Here is a 21,614-nt window from a genome sequence, read left to right as displayed (position 1 = left end):
TATCACTAAGAAGTCAAAGGCACTTTCTAAAAGGGTACTTTTTACAGTGCGCTGCTCAGTAACACAAAATCCTCTGTGGGGCAGTTTAGAGGTCTCAACTCAGCCAATAGGATACACAGTAACCACCTTCTGGGTGCTTTCAAGTGTAATGGTAGTTCGAAAAGCAAGCAAAGATGCACAAGACGGTCCTAACTACTATCACAATAGATACATACCCTTCTTCTTTTATCCATTGTCTCATAATAAATGTTGACAAATTCATCTGCAGCTCTGCAAGCTTGATCCACGTAGGTTTTGAAATCCTAGAGAGAAGAAATCATACCAAATTACTTAGGCAACGTTTTGCAACCTGGCTGTCTAGGTGATTTTTCCAGCAGGTCACCTTGGTTGGTCTTTTCCATCCTCACTGAAAAACTGTATCAAATAATGTTGAAATTGATCCCAAACTCCATTTCTACTTTCAGGAGGTATCACCTTTTAGCCAGGTGACAGCTTTGAATACTGATATATTGATTGTATTTAAATTGCAAATATTTACACTACAAAATGGGCTACAGCTGGCTGCAAGTGGTGTGAACGTGCAAGGATTCAGTGGAAATATTTGCTGCTGTGACGCTGTTCTGAAATAAAGTTAGGGAACAAGATTTATTCAAGATATTTCTGAAAATCAGCAAGAACCCCATCACACTGTGATAGTCTCACACTCCACAGTCTCATTTTTTAAAACACCTTTGTATACACATATGTAAAATGTGTGTATATATATTATATATGTGGATATATAGATAGAAATATTAGATGGAGAGAGAACATGCACACACACTGGATGTATTCCAGTATCAGCCACTCTAGAGCTATATCCACAGATAAAAAACTAACAATTCTCACGTCTCTCTACTTTTATTCATCCACAAGTAACAGCCTTTGTTGCTACTGTGATCTCATTCAGTTATTGTTTTCAGTTTGTTTGGCTGTTTGGTCCTCGATTTCTCACAGAACCTGAACTCTGGCATCCTGGAAAGTTGTGATTCGCAATTTCCTGCCCATATATCTATAAACCTGTGTTGGTTCTGTTAGGATATTCTGTTTAAAATACAATCATTTATCATTATTCTATTTCAGCATTATATTCTCAGTATTTACAACTTACAGGGTTATCAAATAATATCTGCTCACTCCACAAAACCAAATACTCTCATGTTACTATATACTTTTCTTTTGATCTCCTATAAGGGCACGAGCCTGCTCTTCATCTTCCTATCTTTGCCAGCAACTTCAGAAACCACAGGGCATTTCCAAACATCTACAGCAAACTCATCTTAAAGATGATGTATTCCAGCAAGTGCCAAGAGAAACTCTTTGGCACCGTAAGACAGAGTATTAGACCTCCCACTAAAGGAACAGTGATTATAACTCAGCCTGTTAATGTTATTTAAAGTAGATAGTTGTTACTCTCAGTCAGCACACCCTTGCACAGCTACACTTTCTAACCAGCAGCCAAACATTGCCATTTAGCTGCCAAACAGCCAGAACTGAAAGAGTGTGAGGAAGAGCATTAAGGAAATGCCAGGAGACTGCAATGAGCTGTTAGGGTACCTTCAGTGGGTGTCAAATGGGAAACACGCTTTGGCAGTTTTGATACTCCAGACAAATTCTTTACCACCATAGCCTGGAATACGTTCTTAAGTTCTGAGAACAATTTAGGTTGGAAGAAGCTTCAGGAGGTCCAAATCCCTGCTCAAAGCAGAGACGACTGCAAAGCCTGAGACAACTTCAGAGCCAGACCTGACTGCTCAGTGTCCTGCTCTGAACATCTCAGAGGACGGAGCTTTCAGTTTCTCCGGGCTCCTGTTCCAGTGTCTAACCACCTCCCTCGGGAATCGTTCTTCCTAATATTTAATAGAAAGGCATAATTAAAAACAACCCATCCAACAAAACCCCTCCCCCTGAAGGCTGAGGACAACCCCAAGAAACCAGCCAATCCACACAGCCTCTGCCGATCGTGTCTGTAACACGCATCGCACCAACCACCGTCCGGCCCCGGGCCCGGCCCCCGCACGAGGCCGAAGGCACACGGAACCGGGCCTGTCCGCGGGACCAGCCGCAAGGAGCCGCGCACGCCGCTGCACCGAGGCGCTTCCCTCCCCACCCTCTTCCACCGGCGGCCCTGCCCGCGGTATCAGGCTCCTCCCCCGAACCGCAACAACCGCTGCCCGCGGCCCTGCGCGGAGACCCTGCGCGCCAGCGCGGGCGAGGCCGAGGCGGCGGCCGCAGACGAAGCTCCCCCCCCCGGCCGAGCCCGGCGCCACGGACTCACCACGGAGGCGGCCATGGGCAGGCGACGCGCGGCGCGGAGAGACGACGCCGGATGTGCGCCGCCGTCGGGCCCGCCGCTTCCGGAGCACGCGTGACCCGCGGAAGCCGTTCCGAGCGCCGGGCGGTGCCGGCGGCGGCTTACGGCGCTTGTACAGGGGGTGCTGGAGCGCCGTGCAGGCCCGGCGGTACCTCGGGCACCACAGCACAGCAGCACTGGATGGTTCTGCTGTGGTGACACTCGGTTATAGTTCATGTGGTGATCACAGCATCACAGACTGCTCTGGGCTGAAGGGACCTTAAAGCTCATCCAGCTCCAACCCCTGCCACAGGCAGGGACCCCTTCCACTAGAGCAGCTTGCTCCAAGCCCCTGTGTCCAACCTGGCCTTGAACACTGCCAGGGATGGGGCAGCCACAGCTTCTCTGGGCACCCTGTGCCAGCGCCTCAGCACCCTCACAGGGAAGAGCTTCTGCCTAAGAGCTCATCTCAGTCTCCCCTCGGGCAGGTTAAAGCCATTCCCCTTGGCCTGTCCCTACAGGCCCTTGTCCCAAGCCCCTCTCCAGGTTTCCTGCAGCCCCTTTAGGCACCGGAGCTGCTCTCAGGTCACCCCTTAAGGAGCCTTCTCTTCCCCAGGCTGCCCCAGCCCATCTCTCTCAGCCTGGCTCCAGAGCAGAGCTGCTCCAGCCCTCGCAGCATCTCCGCGGCCTCCTCTGGAGCCACTCCAACAGCTCCACGTCCTGCTTGTGTTTGGGGCCCCAGAGCTGAACACAGGACTGCAGGGGGGTCTCACCAGAGCAGAGAACCCCCTTCCTCCACCTGCTGGCCATGCTCCTTTCAATGCAGCCCAGGATCTCCCTACGTTTTGTAACAGTAGTATTAATGTCATGAAGCAGCATTGACCTTGTCTGGGGGAAGCACAAGGCCATCGGATGGCTCCTCTGCAGTGCATTCCAGCTCTACCAAAGAGGTAATATTTTTACTAATAAAACCCCATGAGTGTGAGTACTTCATCACCTTCCAGAGCTGTGAAAATGTTCAAGTCTCACGTGCTTTGCTACAAGTGGTTAATGGTTTTTAAGCAATCTGTATGTTATTTATGAATGCAAACAAGGATAAAGATTCCTTACACACCCTGGCCAATAACCACAGTAGAATAGGACACATGTTGGTTACTTTGACAGCACAAGTGCAACTTGCCATCACAGACAACATGGTCAGGTATTGTACCCTATGCCTGGAGGAATGTGGATATAAAAATAGGCAGAAGCTCCCTAAGGTCCCTGCCTGCTGTGCCAGTGGGGTGGAATGCATCCAGGGCCGTGTTCGCACTGCGCGGAGGGAGCAAGGTGAGGGCATGAAGGAAACTTGCGCTGTTTTCCTGGAACAAGCTGGGTTGTAAGGCTGGCTGCTTAAATCTTCATCATGCAGTGAACAGCAGGAACGGATCCAACGAGACTCAAGAGGTCTGCAATTAATTACTAAAGATGATGTGGAGCTGTCTGGGAAGAAATCCTATACTGGAGGGGATAAACACTCTGGGAATGGAAAGGTGCATCTGTGAGAGGGGAAGACTGAGTTCGGGTGAGGGCATCTGAGGCTGTGCCCTTTGGGATACCAGATCCTGTCCAGCGGCGTCAGCTGTACACTCATTTGTCACTGCTGTGTAGGAGTTGTATCACTATCAAACAGTGTATCCTGCTGAATTCACAGCTGCTCAATGAACATTGCTTAATACCAAAGTTCAGACGTCCTCCCCTTAGACATCTCAATTTACTGAAGTCATCGCCATATTATCTATTTGCCTCAAATTATTAACACTACTTCCTAAAACTTTTCTCATATAATCATCAATTTCCAAATAAAACAAAAAAGCAAGACACTGAAACCCTATACGATTTGTTCAAGGTCACAAAGGGAGACAATTGCAGAACTGAAAACTGCAATTCTAATCTTTCACTTTCATCATATAAACATCTTTACCCCATTCTCAGGTCTAGCAGTGTAAAATTAAACCAGAATTACTCCCATTTGATACATCCATTCTCTATTTCATGTTTATTTTCATCCTAATGATGATGAGGTCTAAACTTCTTGGGAAAAAGAGATTATAAAAAAGGAAAGATAAAAGAAAGAAACCCACCCCACCCCCGTGATTAATTTAAAAAATGAGCAGCAAGTATAATGTTTACAGGTGGGGTGCAAACTGCTTAAAGACATTAGAAATATGGGCTATGCAGAACAAATGTGTACCACATAGCAGATATGCTTTATAGAAGACCAAAGAAGTCCCAAATGATTAATAAGAGCAGAGAAGGAGAAGTACAGAAACACTCTCCAAAAAACTGTTTCCAAATGGAGGAAAAAAAAACAAACCATAAAGTTTGGCTAGGAAGATTTAAAAAGGAAGTAAAGCAAATCAAACCTAGTCCTGAGAAACATTTTACTAAGGCAGAAACACTATGAATGAAATCCTTTTTCAAAGGCATCAAAAGCAAGAAACTGTGCCAGAAAATCTGTAAAGCCAACAAGTGATCAGTGTGCACCAGAAGACAAGGCTGTAGTAGAAAGCTAAACAAACCCTTCATGTCTTTGATCACCATGAAGGAGCTCACAACATATCTTATGTAGAGTCTTTCTTCAAAGGGAATGAAATGCAGGATCTGTCATGAAATGGAATGTCAGTACCAGAACATTAGAACAAATCCATAAAACAAATAGTGGGAAGCCATATGCCAGGTTACATGCTCCCAAAGGACATACTAACCATGGTATGTAATGTGTAATTTATGATAGGCTCTGTCCTCAAGGAATGGGAAGTGGCAAATCTGAGGTCAACTCTCTAAAAAAGCTCCAAGATGAACCTGTAAATCTGATGTCTGTCCTGCACAAGTTGGTAGAAATTATACTAATGAACAGAAGTTGTTGGGTTTTGGATAAACACAAGGTATTAGGGTAGACCCACCACAGTCCTTTAAGGAGAAGTTATTCTTCACAAACTTATTAGTTCTTCAAAAGAGACAAGAATCATGAAGGTAAAGAGCCTTGGTAGTGAACAATTCTTCCACGATTTCCTTAAAATCTCAGATTTTCCTAATCCATGGTTCTAGAATACTTGGAAGCAGTTAAGTAGTTTGAATATGAAACAGTTTATTTAAAGGTACAAGTCCAAGTACCATTCCAACTGATGCTATGGAATAACAAGACTCTGCTTTCCTTCTCTCACTTCTCTACCCAACCCAGTTACTAAGAATCTTGGTAGCGTTTTGCTGATTGAATAAAATTAGACTTCCAGAACACTGACCTAAATCTGACTCCCTGAAAACAGATTTTCTTTACTGAGAAAGTATCATTTACAGAGGAAAGAAACAAAGGAGTCCATCCGACACATTCCAGAGATTTTCTGCATGTTCAGGGAATATGCTTCCCTTGAGCATAATTTACTCAAGCAGTAACAAGCCTTTCATTTGTGTAAGTCTTAAGAGTAGTAAAGCAGACAGAATTTCCACTTTGAGTTGAACAAATTACAGCCATACTGTATATTGTCCAAATGTTCCCTAAATATGCATGTGGATTTAGTTCAAGTAATAACCAAGTGCAACTCATAATTTCTCTTCAAAAGCCCAGATACTCCTCACAGTTCCTTGACCTTTAGTTCCAATACCTCAAGCCAATTCACCCTTGCTCCCCAGACCTTTTTATTCCAGAAGGAATGTATGAAAGAGAAATGCCGGAATGACGCAGCAGCAATGCAGAGTTCAAGCAGTTTACATCAAGATGACTCATCAAAATACCTTTACTTGTGAAGATGGCTCCTGGAATATGCAGCTTTACTACACCCACTTACCATATGGAAGGGAAATGGTGAATTAGTTTAGATCTCACAGAATAAATCAGAGGCAGAATGTGTAGCTTTATTCAAATAGCTGGGATCACTATGAGATGAGCTGGGATATACGGGGTGGTTTTGATTCTATAATCAATAATGCTAACCTTTAAAATTATTAGTTGCTGAAAATCTTCCCAAATAGCTGATACTAAGAACACTCAATTAAACCTGTAAATCAAATGGCAAATAGAATGACGTAGTTCTGTATCTGTACGGAGGTAGGAAGTAATTCTACTTAGAAGTCACTGCTTTATCACTTCAGTCAGATCTACTCAAAGTGTTACAATTAATGATAAGTAAAAATGTACAAAGCTTTCAGAAATGCATTCAGCCATCTGTGTAGTAATGTTACCCAGATGTACAGAAGTTTAAGGAACTGTCTCCTAAAACAAGAGAAGCAACTGAGCCTAGCCAGTTCCAGACAGGTTCTGATTAATGCCTATGAAGTTGGATCATGACTCAGTGTGAAAGCCTGAGCAAGGGCTGAATGAGAACAAATTTGATCTGTTGATTTTAATCGGAACTGGGAGTAGGTCTCGTGCTCAGTGCATTCACACTTTGACCTATATGCTGGTTACAAAAACACTGATAAAGCTGGAGTTTGGATTTATTAAACTACAGTGAACTTCAGAAGGCCTGGTTTGGCCAGTTCACTCTCAGCATAACCCGTGTTTGTTACAATCCCATGGGGACTCTGGACTGTGCACCACTCCACCTCAAATTCCTTTCATACCAGAAGTGGAGGAATGTAATGACTGACTCTTACCCTGATAAATACCCCTCTTGTTGTTTTAAGAACAGAACCTGCAGTATATTGAAGTGATAGCTGTTCCACTGACCCACTGGGATCTGGTGAGATCAAGTACAAATAACTTGTATTTAGTCCATGTCAAAGTTCTCCCGAGGGGGGATACATTTTCAGAACAGGTCAGTTCAAAGCGTCACCACAGTTGTGAGTTAAAGACACTTGAAAACCTGTCCATTTCATTAGGTAATGAAACAGGATTTGAGCTCTTATGAAAATCTGGCCATATATAAGTAAAACCTTGCTAAACATATCTGAATTACAGTGGACTCCACCATAGTTAACTGTAGCAAGATGACAGCCAAAGGATTTTACTTGCACACCATGACCATGGTTTTCTTTAACTTGTGTGGGTCTGAACCAGCACACTCCATAATCATTTGCATCAGGGCTGCAAGCTTTGAGGCTGCAGTAGTTTGTCTGGTCCTTTTTCCTGTCTCTATGGAAAAAGGTCACTAGGGGACCATCAGAAGCTGAAAAAAAAAGGTACTGTGAGTCTTAATGGCCATCAATGTCCCCTCCAGGTCCAGGTCAGAGTACCAGAGATTTATGGGCAGCAGGAGCTGGAAAATGAGTTCCTTTTCCATGGATACTTTCAATAAAGCTGTCATTTTTAAAGTCAGAAACACAAACAAGAAACAAGGAAGTTCTGTTTGTGAACCGATTTTTATATGTTTTTGATCAAAAGCAGTTTTTCTTTCCAGTTTTCAGCTGTCTCCCCCCCCCCCCCCCGTATCTTTTTCCCTTCAAAAAAGGAAAGATACATCTTTTAGGAATTGTCTAATTTAGCTTAAAATAAATTTTGATTAAAAACATTTTTATGAATAAGTTTTGGATCAGCTGTAATGGAGCAGTAACCACTCCACATTATAGATTTAACAGAAGTACTGAGCGAAGCTCACTCAGATGGGAAAGGCCTGCAGGGCTGGAATTACGGTTTAAATGCTGTCTGAAATGGTTAGTTCAGGGCAGCTTGTAGCATATTCTGAGCTCACTTTACATTTGGCTCCTACCTGCATGCTGGGCATCAGTAGGTAGGCCACAACAATTAACTGGTCAGTGGGACGACTTAACAACAGTCAAGTGCTAAGGAATATTTCTCCAGGCCAAACATACCTATGGCCATTTAGGAATGATTTTTCAGTGAAGAGCTGTTTACTTTCAACTGGAAGTAAAGAGTTTTGTCACTTGCTTTTGTCTTACAAATGGCAGTATTACAAGAATCCTGTGTGATTCTTAACTGATTATTAACTGATTATTTAACAGATTTGTATGAAAATGGTTTCTTTTCATTCCCTGGATACTGCAAAACATTGAGCATTGTCTGAGCATCTGAACTGTGGCTCTGCAGCACACCTTTCTTCCAGACTTTCTGGCTTTCTCCATATTAGCAATCTACTCCCTGACTATCAAGCTCACCTTTTGCAGAGCTAATTTAATTAAACTGTGGAAGATGCCACCTTTTCTTATCTCTATATATCTGGCAAGCTAAAATGGATCAAAGAGTGGTCTTGCAAGCAATAGTTGGCAAATAAAGGTAAGTAGCTGAAGTTTATGACTGGGATGAGAAGGGGAGAAAAGACAGGTGAGAAGAGCACCAATGTGCTCTTTTGAATTTAGCATACATGTCACCCACTCCCAAAAACCTGTGGTCCCATTTCTAATCCTGTGCTATCCTCAGCTGTGCATTCCCATCACTTCCTTTCTGTCTGTATTTGTGTAGGTATTTACCGAGACGGATCGCAGAACTGATCTGGCTGAAAACCATACAGTGAGATGACACTCATTAACTCACTGCAGACCATGATGCTTGCTGCCACATCTGCTAAACAAACCCCTTCCATCATTAGACAAGAATCCGCACCGACAGCACAGATAAACTCACTGAAGTCTCAGCTACTCATTGACTCATCCACCTTTTGCTTTACAAATATTTGAAGAAAGATAGCTGGAAGGCATCCTGATGTCAGTGGAACACTTAGATATGAGACAGAAAAACACAAGACCACAGAAAGGAGAAACAGAAATCACCATATCTCCTATTTTCAATGCTTCTATAATATTGATTGCTCCTGACAGATACACATACATCAGCAGATGGTGAGAGACTTATTATTTTGCAGCAATGATCCATCACTTTACAATCTGTCATCAGCATTTTAGAGTGTACTTTTAGAAAAGGGTTTATTAAAAAACCCCAACCAAACAGCTTTATCACATTATTGTCTCTTCCAGAATGTTCTATCAATAAATATAAAATACCAGGAATATGAATATTCCTGGGAATATTCATTGGGATTCAACTGAAAAAATGTTCCTTCCTTTCCCCATTGACATTTGAGAAGGTGAAGTGTTAGAAATACATTGTCTTATTTTAATGAGGCATCACTTGTTGTTTGGTAGATACACATACTGTCTGCTAAGCACTGACTGTAACCCAGTACTAAAACCTGGAACCAAAAGCAGCTATTTTGACATGAGGACCACGTGTGCAATACAGAACACAACTGTAAGGACAGGCAGCTTTGCTCAACAGTTCAGTACTCTGTGCTGACTTAAACTGCAAGGACAACAGCACTGAGTGTTCCCTAAAATACCAGGAGTCTGGCAGTCAACTGGTAAAAAATGGCAAAACACCCACTAGCTCTAAGGGAAGCCAGATCTGACCTTTGGCTTGTTTGTTTTGTCTAAACAGGGAATAAACAAAGTTTATTCAAAATGTGAGTGACCTTAACCACTACCTTGGTTATGCAGCCTCATTGCTCGAGCTCCAGTTTTAGCAGATACCTTGGCTAAATGTCAAACAATTCCATCAGCTCATTGAAGGCAAATACTAGACAGAGAGTGCATCTGAAATCACCTCCCCAAGTCCCACTCAATTAACCTACTTGGCTACAAGGTGATGCAAAAATCAATATTTGGTAACAGATGAGTGTGTTTCACATGAAACCCATCAATAGGCATCAGAGCAATTTCCATTTAAAGACAAACTATCAAGCAGCTTAGGTACCAAAAGCACTGCAAATTTAAAGAGCTGTTACGCTGGGCAGGATATCCCCCCAGTTGCAATTTCAACATATCATTGCTTTTAATCAATTATAGATCACTTTTCTAAAATAAACATAAAAATAATGACTGTCACTTTGGGAGAGCCCCCCTTCCTCCAAGCACTTTCAGGAATATCCATTAAAACAGTGATGTTTAGTCCCAAAGATGAGAAGAAGGCCTTAAAAGCAAGCCAGGACACGCTTCCTTTTTACCTCATCTATTTTACATATTCTATATATTTATGGAGACCCAAACCTAGGTCAGTGTATCACCTCTTGGATCTATTTTTCTGTTGGCTGTAACCTTTGGAATGGATCTCTTAGAAAGGATGTAAATCTTCTCACCATGTTTTTCCTGCATTTACCAAATACTCAGTAGGATGAATTCTCATTCCTGCTACAGTTATTAGTAACAAATGTGTAAGTACTGATTTACCAAAGAACACAAGATCTGATTATTAACACCCATGACTGCATGAGTCTGCCAATGAGGAATATGTTTAAAAACCACAGTAGTAAGTAAGGGGAACACAGGCTGTAAGTGATTTATAGGAACCTTTATGATTTTATCATAAAAGAGACAAGAAAGGTAAACACTGAGAGAAAACAAACCCATAGACATTTCATAAATGGTGTTTCTGTGTTCCTTCAAAGTTCACATCAAAGCAAGGAAAGGGATTATCCTCTTCAAAAACACTGATTCCCCGTGTTGCTGTTGTCTTGAGGAGAGGTTTGAGGATATGAAGATACTCTTCAGAAACAAAAAGATCAAGTGAGAAACGTGAGGAATTTCCCAGGTGACCTCTGGATTTGTATTTCAAGATTATTTTGCAGGGATACTGAGAGATATCCTTTCCTTTTAGTCACTAAAATAGATCAGATAATAGGATGATTCAGGGTAATAGGCTGTAGAACCTTACATATTTAAACCTCCAGTCAAATCTATCCACCATCTAGGGCCTTAGGTGGCATTTATTATTGATCCTAGCTAAGTTCTCAGAAAGCAGACAATTTCCTCAATAAAGGCTCAGCCATTGTTGCACCTGGCACAGTGTTCCAATAAGGAAAATGAAGATAGAGATAAGCTATCTATAGGTGAAATGCTCTCTCTGCTTCTGAACTACCCAGGAATATCTAAAAGACAAAGTACAAGAAAAATTGTAATCATGTTTTAAAACCCCAAGGTGAATATGTTCATGGAATTACAACAGTCTGTGTCCCTAAATTCTTATCTGTTAATAAACACTGAAAATCTTCTCCCTAGGATTTAAATTTCAACACACGAACACACTGCTATGCAAAAAAATGACTTCTTAAGGATCAAGAGCAGAGCATCCCAGAAAATGGTAGAAATGCCATCAAAAGAAACAAGAATAAACTAACATGCCAATGCTCCATTGATTTATTCCAGAGCACTGCACCTGGCCCACCAGCTGTCATACATATTCCATCTGGAGCAACAGCCATTTGCTCAGTGGTTGTCATGCTGTCTGACATGACCAACTGGTTGTTAAATTTGTCATCAGGGATTCTCTGTACGGTTCGAAATCCTGGAAAAAGGTTACGTTTTGTTCCTGTCCTTAGGTTTTGAGCATTCTTCCTTATATTATGTGCAAGGTTCCCAAATGGGATTTTGTGCAGGTCCTGTAGTATCTCTGAAGAGGGCAAGTGGTTCACTGTGAGCTAAGGACACCCAGGTAAGGGGAGGTGCGAAGTAATGTTTAATGGATTAAATTATGTGGCAGAGAAGATGGAAGGATCTTGTCAGATCACCAGGCTAAGAACATAAGACTAACATATCCATTTCATACAAACTGTGGGGGAGAAGGAAATTCCAGATCATGGAAAGTATGGAAGATGTTACAGCAGTCACGCTGGGGAGTGACCTTGGAGAGTCGTAGCTGTGAGGAAAGAACAAGTATGTTTATTAGAAATGTTATTAGGGCATGTTTTGCATGAAGCAGTGGAATTTGAATGCTAGATGAATGAAGCGGCACGTTGTTCCAGGATTGAGCAACAGGCAGCACACTGGTGGTGTTTTCTGAGAAGAAAATATTCCACAGGAAATGAAGCAACACTATGTGATAGTGTTGCTTAGAACTGGAGAGGTAGACCTGAAAAAATTCTGAGCACGGACCGGCTTTGGGGTAAGAGTTGCTGAAATCACCACACAAATGTGCCTAACAAACAAGAAAATGTGGGAATTGAAGACAGTCATGTAATATTGTGGAGAATGGAAGTGTACCCATCAAGATAGATGGTTTATGAACTGTCAGAGATAAGCACCAGGAGTGAAGGTTAGGAAATAAGTAGATCAAGATGCCTGAAAAAAACTGCTTTTAAAGTCTATTCCAGTGAGTAACAGAATCAGTAAAGTGTGTAATGGATGGGAAATGTAGTTAGCAGAGACAGTACCTGCCAGACAATCATCCACCTAATTACTTCTTTGTAAGTCCTGTGTGTGGCACAGGAGAATATGGCAGAGCGAAACCATTCAGCACCTTCACTTCAGCTGCCCACAACATACACCAACAGACACAAAACCTCACTTCGAAACACCTTCCCACTAACATCACGCACCGTCAGAGGCATGTGTCATTTATGAAGCTCTAGGGCAGACAGTGTATGTTCCACACACACAACAGCCCTGTCCTTGAAATAACCTCTTCTCTGCTGCACGCAGCCAGGGTTGGTAGATGCCTCCTAACAGGCTTTGCTTAAGTTTTTGGACTAAGCTAAAGATTAAAGAATACTACCTAGGCAGTTTTTGAAATTGGATCAACAATGTGGACTTGCTGTAAATAAATCACCCAAAATATTATTCCTCCTAAAATGGGATCTGATTAAACCCCACTAAGCTCAAGGAGTTTTAAAGGGGAATCTGTAGCGTAAAGGAACAGAAATAAACAGCAGACACCATTGTCTCCATCAGTCCCTTAAAGAAGGACAAGTTTTTTACTGAACTTCAGTGAGTGATGCTGATCTTTAACTTCACCGAACGTAGAAAAGACGGGGATGGAAACAAAGACAATCCGGTTGGACGTTCACTGCCATAATTCTTCCCGTTCTCACCGAGAGGTGGCACCTGAGCACAGCCTGCAGCAGTCCTCTCCCCAGCACCTCCGGCATGACAGCATTCCCTCTTTCCACACTCCGGGAACGACTTAGGAGGTCAGACAAGGGCTAAACATTCTTAGACTACCAAGCAGTATATGGTTTGTGACTGAGGTCAAACATCAGGCTAACATTTAGTCATCACATGTCAGAGTAAAGTCTAAAGGACAAAATTTGGTGCAATATATTTACTTACTCCCAGTGGAGGAACTTTGGTTTCAAGGAGTAAGGAATGAAAAACAGGAAGATGCATTGGTAAATGTTCTCTACCATAGTCACAGGTCCATATTTAGCTGTGGCTAAAAGTGTGGCTTTCAGCTGTCTGGGCATTCATTTTTAATGTACTGATCACACCAAAACACCAATGAAACAAGTCTGTGGAGCAGTAGGTGTCAGAATTCATTGTTCCGCAACTACCAAAACGTAGAGCACTTTCATTCACCTGTGATGGGGACCTGAAGGCTGTGTGAAACCTTCCAGCCTGAGCGGGGACACTGATAAGAGTTAAAAAACTTAAGAGTACTGAGACAAAATTTTACCCCCAGCTCAGCCAAGGCAGCCACCAGCTCAGCCAAGTGCTCAGACTTCCCAACAACTATTTACCTCAGCAACATTAGTAGTAGTAATTAACAGTAATACAGATGGTTGCATTCCAAGCCCAGCACTCCAGTAACCTCACGGACTCTAACTGGGGCATCTGTTGCAATCTGGTAGATCTTTGATAAAATGTTGGTGAGAGGCTGCAAGACCATCAAACATGTGACTCCTCTAGAAGGGAAAGAGATAACACTTGTGTCTAGTGAAGATTCCTGCTCACTGTTCAAACATCCATTCTCCAGATTGAAGGAGCAAAAGGTGAGGGAAGAATAACATTTCTGTAAAGGTCTGACAACACTGTAGAATATTTTCTCCTTTTGGAATTCAGCAGGTTGTCCAAAATGTTAGGTATTTGCAAGAATGCTATGGGGGAATGTTCCTGAATATCAGAGGCCACACACATCCCACACACAGCTATGGCTTTTTAGTGTATTAGGTCTCTGTCTAACATCCTAGGCATGAAGAGAAAATAACATAGTATTCCTGAAATTTGGAAGTCACATTGTAGTAAAGGATCTTCAAACACAGACAGTACCTTTGAGTGTCTCACAGATACAATTACGGTATTTTTAAATGAACTACTTCTATATTCACAGATACATAAGATGATGTGGCACTTTAGCACAGAATCAAAAGAAATGCTTCCACGGGGCTTTTTTTAGTTTCAAGCAGAGAGACAAGAAGGTAAAATGACAGTGATGGCACAGAGCTTCACATGCTCAGCTGCTGAAAAAGAACATGTATATGCTTCAGTTCTCAAAGACAAGTGGGCTCTGGAGTAGGCAGTAGCCTGATAGATTGATACAGACAGGGAATTTTGGCAGTATTTGCACTAGATGCCTCAGACACTGAAGACTCTTGAGAACCAGGGGGATTTTGTCATTGTCAAGGCTTCTATACACACTGAGTACATACTTACTTCTGTTTCTCCTATCACACAAAGGTCTGAAAAAAGAACACCTCTTCCCAGCAGCTTAACAGGTGACAGTGCCAGTCCTTTGCCAGAATGAAGCATACAGCCACTGTGCCCTGAGAGCAGCACCACCAGTGCCCTGGTGTATTCAGCAGTGCTCTACATTCAACCAAGACTATGAGTACTGGTGTCAGTTGCTGTCTGGTTGGTCTCATTTGAGAAAGGAGACAGAAATGTGCACAAGGGACATGTTCTAATTCTTATTTTTAGACAGATCTTTACAACCTTGAACAACCATCACGCGAAAGAAGACAGTGCTGTAAACAAACTCTGAACTAGAAATTCTAAGGCAGTTCTAATTCAGACAGTAGGGTCAGGGAACTGCAAAGGGTCTGTGAAGTAGAATGCATGGGGTTTGTCAGAGTATATGCCTCCTATAGCCATCCACCTGCCTGTAGGTACCATCTGCCTACTTTGAAAAATCTTACTGCCAGTTGCTTTACAAGTCTGTCTGACTTTTGAAACCATATATATGCAGTCGGAGACATTACAACATGCCAAAGCAGGCAGTAAGAAATCATACAATCAACTAGGTTGGAAAATACCTCTAAGAACAAGTCGAACCATTACCCCAGAAGTGCCAAGTCCACCACTAAACCATGTCACACCCCAGTGAAGGCTTGGACCAGTGTGGATGTTTTATGGACCAGCAGCACAATTCAAAACAAATTAACTGATCAAGGATATTACGCTTAGGGTTGGTACATGCAGTGTCTATGCATTTGACAGTGGAAGCTTATAGAGAAAAATTAATTTGTTAACATGAACAACACTTCTACCCCCTGCAAAATGTTTTAGGATGTAGACATAACAGTCAAGCTTTGAACAGGTACTACCTGAGCAATAAATTCTGCTGAACACCCCCCTCCCTCCATCCATTTTATTAGGAAAGAATTCACTATTCCTATAAAACTCCTAAGTGGATTACTTGTGGTCATGTGGTGATGATACTTGTAATTTTATTTATGTTTTCAACCTGTAAGCCCAAATCTGTATCCTATTTTAATGCAGTTTAGACTAAAGGCATGGACATTAGGAGAGGCTATTTTGGGAAAATTCTAGCTGCAAAAGAGTTGTGAAATAACATAACCCCTTTAATAATAATTAATTAGCCATGTTTTGAACTTAAGCCTGTATCTGCATCCTCAAGCTGGCATGGCCTCTCTGCAACATGTGACACCTGCTACTGCAGGGGCCTGCAATGGCACAGGTTCACTTGCCACCACACTGGCAGCTATGCCAAATAAGCTGATGACTACCTCTTGTTTGCACTGGTGGACAGCCAGTCCCTGAAAATGCATCAACGTGGCTGCTTCCTACCAGATGAGAAGGTGTGAGTGCCTTGAAAGCAGGCATGTAGAACAGCAGAAAAACTTAATTTGCATCCCTTTATAAAATATGTCTTTGTATTTGTAAATCCAGATCTGGAAGCTTGCATAGACAAAGTAATTTGCACACAAGAAGAGAGAAAACATTCTGAGCAGTTACACTCTTGTAAGCCCTGAAATCAAAGTAATTACTCCCTGAGTTGGTAATCTAGCTCCTGGAGTACAGTCTATTTTTATGTATTCCCTAAGGAGGATTCAAGTTAGTAGCCTCTGTACAATGATTAAGTTTCATGATGAACTTGGAAGGAAGATGGTAACACTAATGATGAGGATCAACCTGCTTTCTATGTCTACACTGGTGATTTGCAAAGGAACTTCCCAGGTATTTGTCTCTCATCTCAACAATTGTTTCTACTTACCTCACGGTATTTCAGTTCTTGAGGCACTTTTGGAATGGAAACATAGGTTTCTTTCCAGATGAAAGTGATATTAAAAAGGAGATACACCCTCTTCTCAGTGCTCCAAGAGGGAATCCTCCCAGCAGTTACCCATCACACCATGTATGAATCCAAACATCTCCACACAGCCCTCTCAGCAGCACAAGTACAAAAGATGAGATGTGATCTGCTTCTGCCTGCTGTTCTTTACTGGTTTGTCCTGACAGTTTGTCAGAACTGGGTTTTACATCTCGTCACTCATTCTTTTCCCCTTCTTCTTTAGCTTTCATGCTCTTTTTGTGCCTTGTCCTTCTTAGCCTGCCTTCTTGTGGAAATTTCATGACTTAACCCCCTCCCTTCTTTCAGCACCTGACACCCACCATTTTTGCATATATTTCTCCATTTCATTTACATTTCTTCTTTCTTTTCCACATGCCTTAGCTGAGATCACCCACATGGGACACAACTTTCCTACAGAGGCACAGACTGTAAAGAGAGCAATGGTTTTTTGGGTGCTTTTGAAATGAAGCAGATAGATCGCAAACTACTGTGTACAGGCTCAGCTGCTCTAAGTCAGACAACACACACCACCAAATAACCTTTCACACGAATCCTCAGCAGAAATGGAAAGAAATGGGCAAACAGCTGTTTCAGCACAGCAATTCAATTACTATGAAAACCACAGCCATGGCTTTTGCTGAGGGAAAATCGCTGGGAGGAGTACATGACATTGTCATACTGCAGGGCAGAACACTAGGAGGGAGGGTATCTTATTGCAAAGTGAAATGGTGAGGTAATGGTAACATTATTTTATGAACTGCATACACATCAAGGACAACTTTAAGCTAATATACTGGAATGTCTTGAAATAACATAAAAAATAATTCATCTGACCAGATAACAGGCACAGAACACTGTTAATGACAATGCCAGCCGTAAAAGCAAGAGGAATTTGGTAGGCTTACATTGACCTGGGTTGCAGACCAACATTCCTTGTGTGTGTGTCAAAGTTATTTGTTTTTTCCTCCCCCAAAAGGTTAGTATAGGAAAATATAACAACATGTTAGATGAATCTACCATATGCTATTGCCTACTAGCAATGAAGGCTCATGAAAATCAGGCCCTGATTGTCGTGCACAGTCTGTGAGTAAACACATCAGAAGTTACTGAATGTACTTGTAAAAGTAGTGCAATACAAACCAAAGTAGTAACAGTGTCCCGAGCACTCTGTTATTGTGCGAGCAAAGCACTCAGTCTTTGTTCTGCCCAAGAGCAACACCCAGAAAATTGGTGTGACCAGAGGTGTGGCCAGAGCCACAGCAAGTCTGAAATGGTGATGTTGACAATCCCATGGTTGTTATTTTGCCCTTTAATAAGCTCTTCTGCATGGTAATTGGACACGTGCTCACCCATGTAATACAGAGAAGTTCTGCTAAAACCAGTAACGACCACTCAGCAGCCCTGTCAGCCAGCACTGCTTGGGGCTGAAAACAGCAATGGATCAGTCCTCACAAACCCCAGAAGCATTACCAAATGCTGAGTGCCTTAAGCAGGGCTGTGTGATATCATGCTATTAATGATGTTGCCACTGATTTCTGCAGGAGCCTGTTAGGTCTAAAGCCATCCTATGATCTCCACTGTCTGTTATGTGACCCCCAGCACTAGCCCAGCTGTTATAAAACAGCATTCATCCACTATGTATTTTATTCACCTGTTGCTTTGTGATACGTATCAGTCTTTGCTCAGCTTTTCACATCACAGGTATTTTGTCTTACAGGCCTTTGTCTACAGTCACCCTTGACAAAGCCCTCCCACCGTCTTCCAGCTGTCCCTAGCTGTGCTCAGGAGGCAGCATCACATCACTTTTTATCACAGGACTGTGTCTCGCTATCTTTTTACTATCAAAACTGTTTCTTTTTTTATGAGTGTATGTTTTTCCCAGCATGAATTATTTCTCTTGGACTTTTCAGAGGGTTGATTTTGTAAAATACTGAGAACCTTCAATGTGGAACACAAGGGCGTCAGCACTACATGGGATAGACCCATCAGTTTACAAAGACTTTGCACCTGCAAACCCTCAACGAGTTCAAGATGGTACACTGGAGACATGCTCTTCTTTAGACATTCCAGGTGAACGCTTACCAGAGCATATTTGAATGGAACTATTTTAACTGTTCTTCCATTATTTTGCTCTGCTCTTTTATACTTTTCTTTGTGTTTACCTTCTTAGACTTCTGAGTTTCTGTGCTTTGCCGAAGCCCAAAATATCTGTCAAAATATCTACCATATTTTATCTTCTGAGATGCTTCCTGCAATGCCAACGTCAGTCCACCTTTCCTACGTAATGCCTTTTCAAACTTCTCCTTCCCAAACACAAGTGCTTTTGCATACTATAATGCTGTTCAAGCAGTGCTTTCATTCAGGTGGAGGAAGAGTTATAAGCTGATGGATCTGTTAAAAAGCATTTAGAACTTAAAGAAGCAACAAACACACCAGGTTGCTGTTCCCTATGTCCTCAGCCTAAGGGTAAAATAAAATGTGAGGACTTTTGGAAAAGTTTCATATTGCTGCTTTTTAGATTCGGGGGCCTGAAAACTGAATCCTGTTTTCATCATTAAAGCATATTTTTGAGGTTTTCCTTGACTACAGCTGACTCGAAAATAGCCTCAATGTTGGACTTCCTTTTCCTTTGAATCTAGGTATCAATGAAGGAAGTTGTAGTTCTTACTAAATAAACACATAGGCCAAAGAGGAACCAGTGCTCTTCATTGTTTAGGGAAATAATCTGGCACTTAATGGGTTCTTTATGGCAGCTGAAGAGGAAAGTCATTAACAATTGATGTTGGGAGGGCCCCTGGCACTTCCCTCTAGCAAGAACAGTAGCTGTGTTTTTATAACACAATCTTGCATATTTGCTAAATCGTATGTATTCGTGTTACCCTGACTTCTGTTAGTTGAACAAATTAAACTCATATATAAAGCCAAACAATTAGAAAACAACTAAAATGTGACAAATGAAATGCTGATTTGGTATTGTCCATCTCACAGAATGCTCTCATGAGCAAGAGTTTAAGGATAAAGGGAAATCGGAAGGGAATTGTATCAGAAAGTGAAATTAGTTAGGGATTCCTGTATTCACCACCACGAATCCAATCAGGAATTAATGACACTGGAGGAATAATTACATGCTTAGTGGAGTCTTCTGTGTTTTTTACTGTTGTATTTTTATGATTGTTCCTATTCTCCCTGGTTTGGAAAAAGAGGGATTGAAACAAAGTCTAGACCTGGAAAGCTAGCTTTCCACCGATTTATAGTGTAGAATAAAGAGGGGAGGTGAAAATCAGACAAACAAAGGCTGGAATGTTCTAAGTGTTAAATCCAACATACACTAATATATTTTCTTAACCTCTTAACTTGGTTAAACCGATTCTAAAATCCTTTTGTTTGCTGTGTAAACCTGTTCCTAGTGGAAAAATCATCCCACAGAACAGTGCTCAGCATTTTTCAGAATGGTTGTTGCATCAAGCTCAGAAGATGCTCTGAGAGTAGCAACTCTGCACAACGTCTGGGCATTGTGTTTCCCAAACTCACATTTAATTACAGACATTTTCAGGTAAATGAATGCACAAAATTCTTCCTTCTCGTGTTTTTATAGATCTGATCTATCTGACTAAATAAATCCAACTAAACATTGCACTGACTAAACTTTCAGGCATCATCTAGATGAAAAGAGTGTTAATTAAACCAGTGCCATGCAAGGAGAAGAGCAAATTAAAACAAAAGGCTGTACATTTGTTATTTGTAATCTATCAGCTAATAGGAAGGAGGTATTTAGTGACTGGACACAGCAGAAGCAGTATGGTGTGAGAAGGGTGCAGCACTCCCTTGCCTCGTAGGTGTGAGATCAGTACCCATTTATGGGTGCAGACAATGCAGACTCAGACGGGCTCTTCTTTCCTGCCAAAGGGGACTGGAAGTGATCTGAAGTGCAAAAAGAGACAGAAACCACTGACTTCAGTGGAATGTAAGGCACGCTTTCCCCTTTGTTTTCCAGCATGTTTGACTATTAAAAGAAAACACTGTCTCTAGCTTTCAGTCTTTCCAACTACAACATTGGCCAAAGCTAGAAGGTGCTGAGCACTTTCTGAGAAGGTGCAGAGCTCCATTAATTCCCATTAAGGCAGTGTAACAGTGAAGGGACAGCCTTCTGACACTGAAACACGTTTGCAGCTTTCAAACTGTAATGTTTCTGTGTCATAAAATTGCCCTGCTGGTACTAAATCTAATCAGTACCACGTGCCCCATCTCTCATGTAAGCATGTTTTGGAGAATACTTTCTACAATAGCTCATCTGTGGATTCAACCACAAATGAAATGTCTTGCTTATGTTGCACTCCCTTTCCTGCCTGCCTGCACAGAATTAAATGAACTGTTTTCTTCAGTTATCAGGCAGCCTGCCTCTCCCTCTTCTTCAGTCTGAACATATTCAGCATCCCTCCAGGGTTACTGGATTTCTAAATTCCCTATATGCTCATATATGCATACACATGCAAATGGAAATATATCATGATAGTTTCCTGTTGCCATGCAAATTGGAAACAAATACAAAATACTTCTGACTTGCAAAGCCTTTATGGAACATTCTATCACTGAAAAAGCTATTGGTTCTAATATATACATATCTGAAGTCAACAGAGCCATATGAACTGCTCAGTGATTTCAGTCAGAAAAATAATGACCTATCCAGCCAGATCTTAAATCTTACAAAAATGCAAAAATGATACTTTCTAATAGTAAAAATTAGCTGTTTTCTTACTCCCACTCCCAGCCAAAAGTCACGTAGCCAGCTCCAGCACCTCTGAGGAAGCTTTCTATCCACAGTATGAGCTTATTACCATTTCCTATGAAAAATGGTTTGGGAAAAAGTACTTTTATCCTCCACTTGTGTTAAAGGCCTGCAGGTTCTCCTGTTATTTATTCTCTCACTTTTGATTTCATGGATTCCTTGAGAAACTGAGCTTCTCTGACCCTTTATTATTAACCTCTCCATAGAACTTCCTGAGCAGAAATTCTCCATGTTCCTTATGGTATATACAAAAAGATTCCATAATT

At 41.8% G+C, this 21,614-nt stretch overlaps 1 protein-coding gene across 4 annotated transcripts in view; it reads right to left on the bottom strand.

Moving 5' to 3' along the window:
* The window catches only part of NXT2 (nuclear transport factor 2 like export factor 2), a 62,745-nt gene that overhangs the window by 3,584 nt on the left and 37,547 nt on the right, over positions 1–21,614 (bottom strand). For 3 of the 4 annotated variants that reach the window (XM_062640206.1, XM_062640203.1, XM_062640205.1), the window contains exon 2: positions 216–302. In XM_062640206.1, coding sequence (XP_062496190.1) covers positions 216–233 — 18 coding nt within the window. In that variant the 5' untranslated portion in view covers positions 234–302. Of the gene's footprint in view, positions 1–215; positions 303–2,317; positions 2,415–21,614 lie in introns of those variants that run through there. The other variant, XM_062640204.1, reaches the window with a different exon arrangement.

Source organism: Pezoporus occidentalis, unplaced genomic scaffold (genome assembly GCF_034315485.1).
Source record: "Pezoporus occidentalis ecotype Australia unplaced genomic scaffold, CSIRO_AGI_Poc_V1 ctg63, whole genome shotgun sequence".
Classification (NCBI taxonomy): Eukaryota; Metazoa; Chordata; class Aves; order Psittaciformes; family Psittacidae; genus Pezoporus; species Pezoporus occidentalis.
Note: the sequence above shows the minus strand (reverse complement) of the source record. Positions and strands in the feature narration are given on the sequence as shown.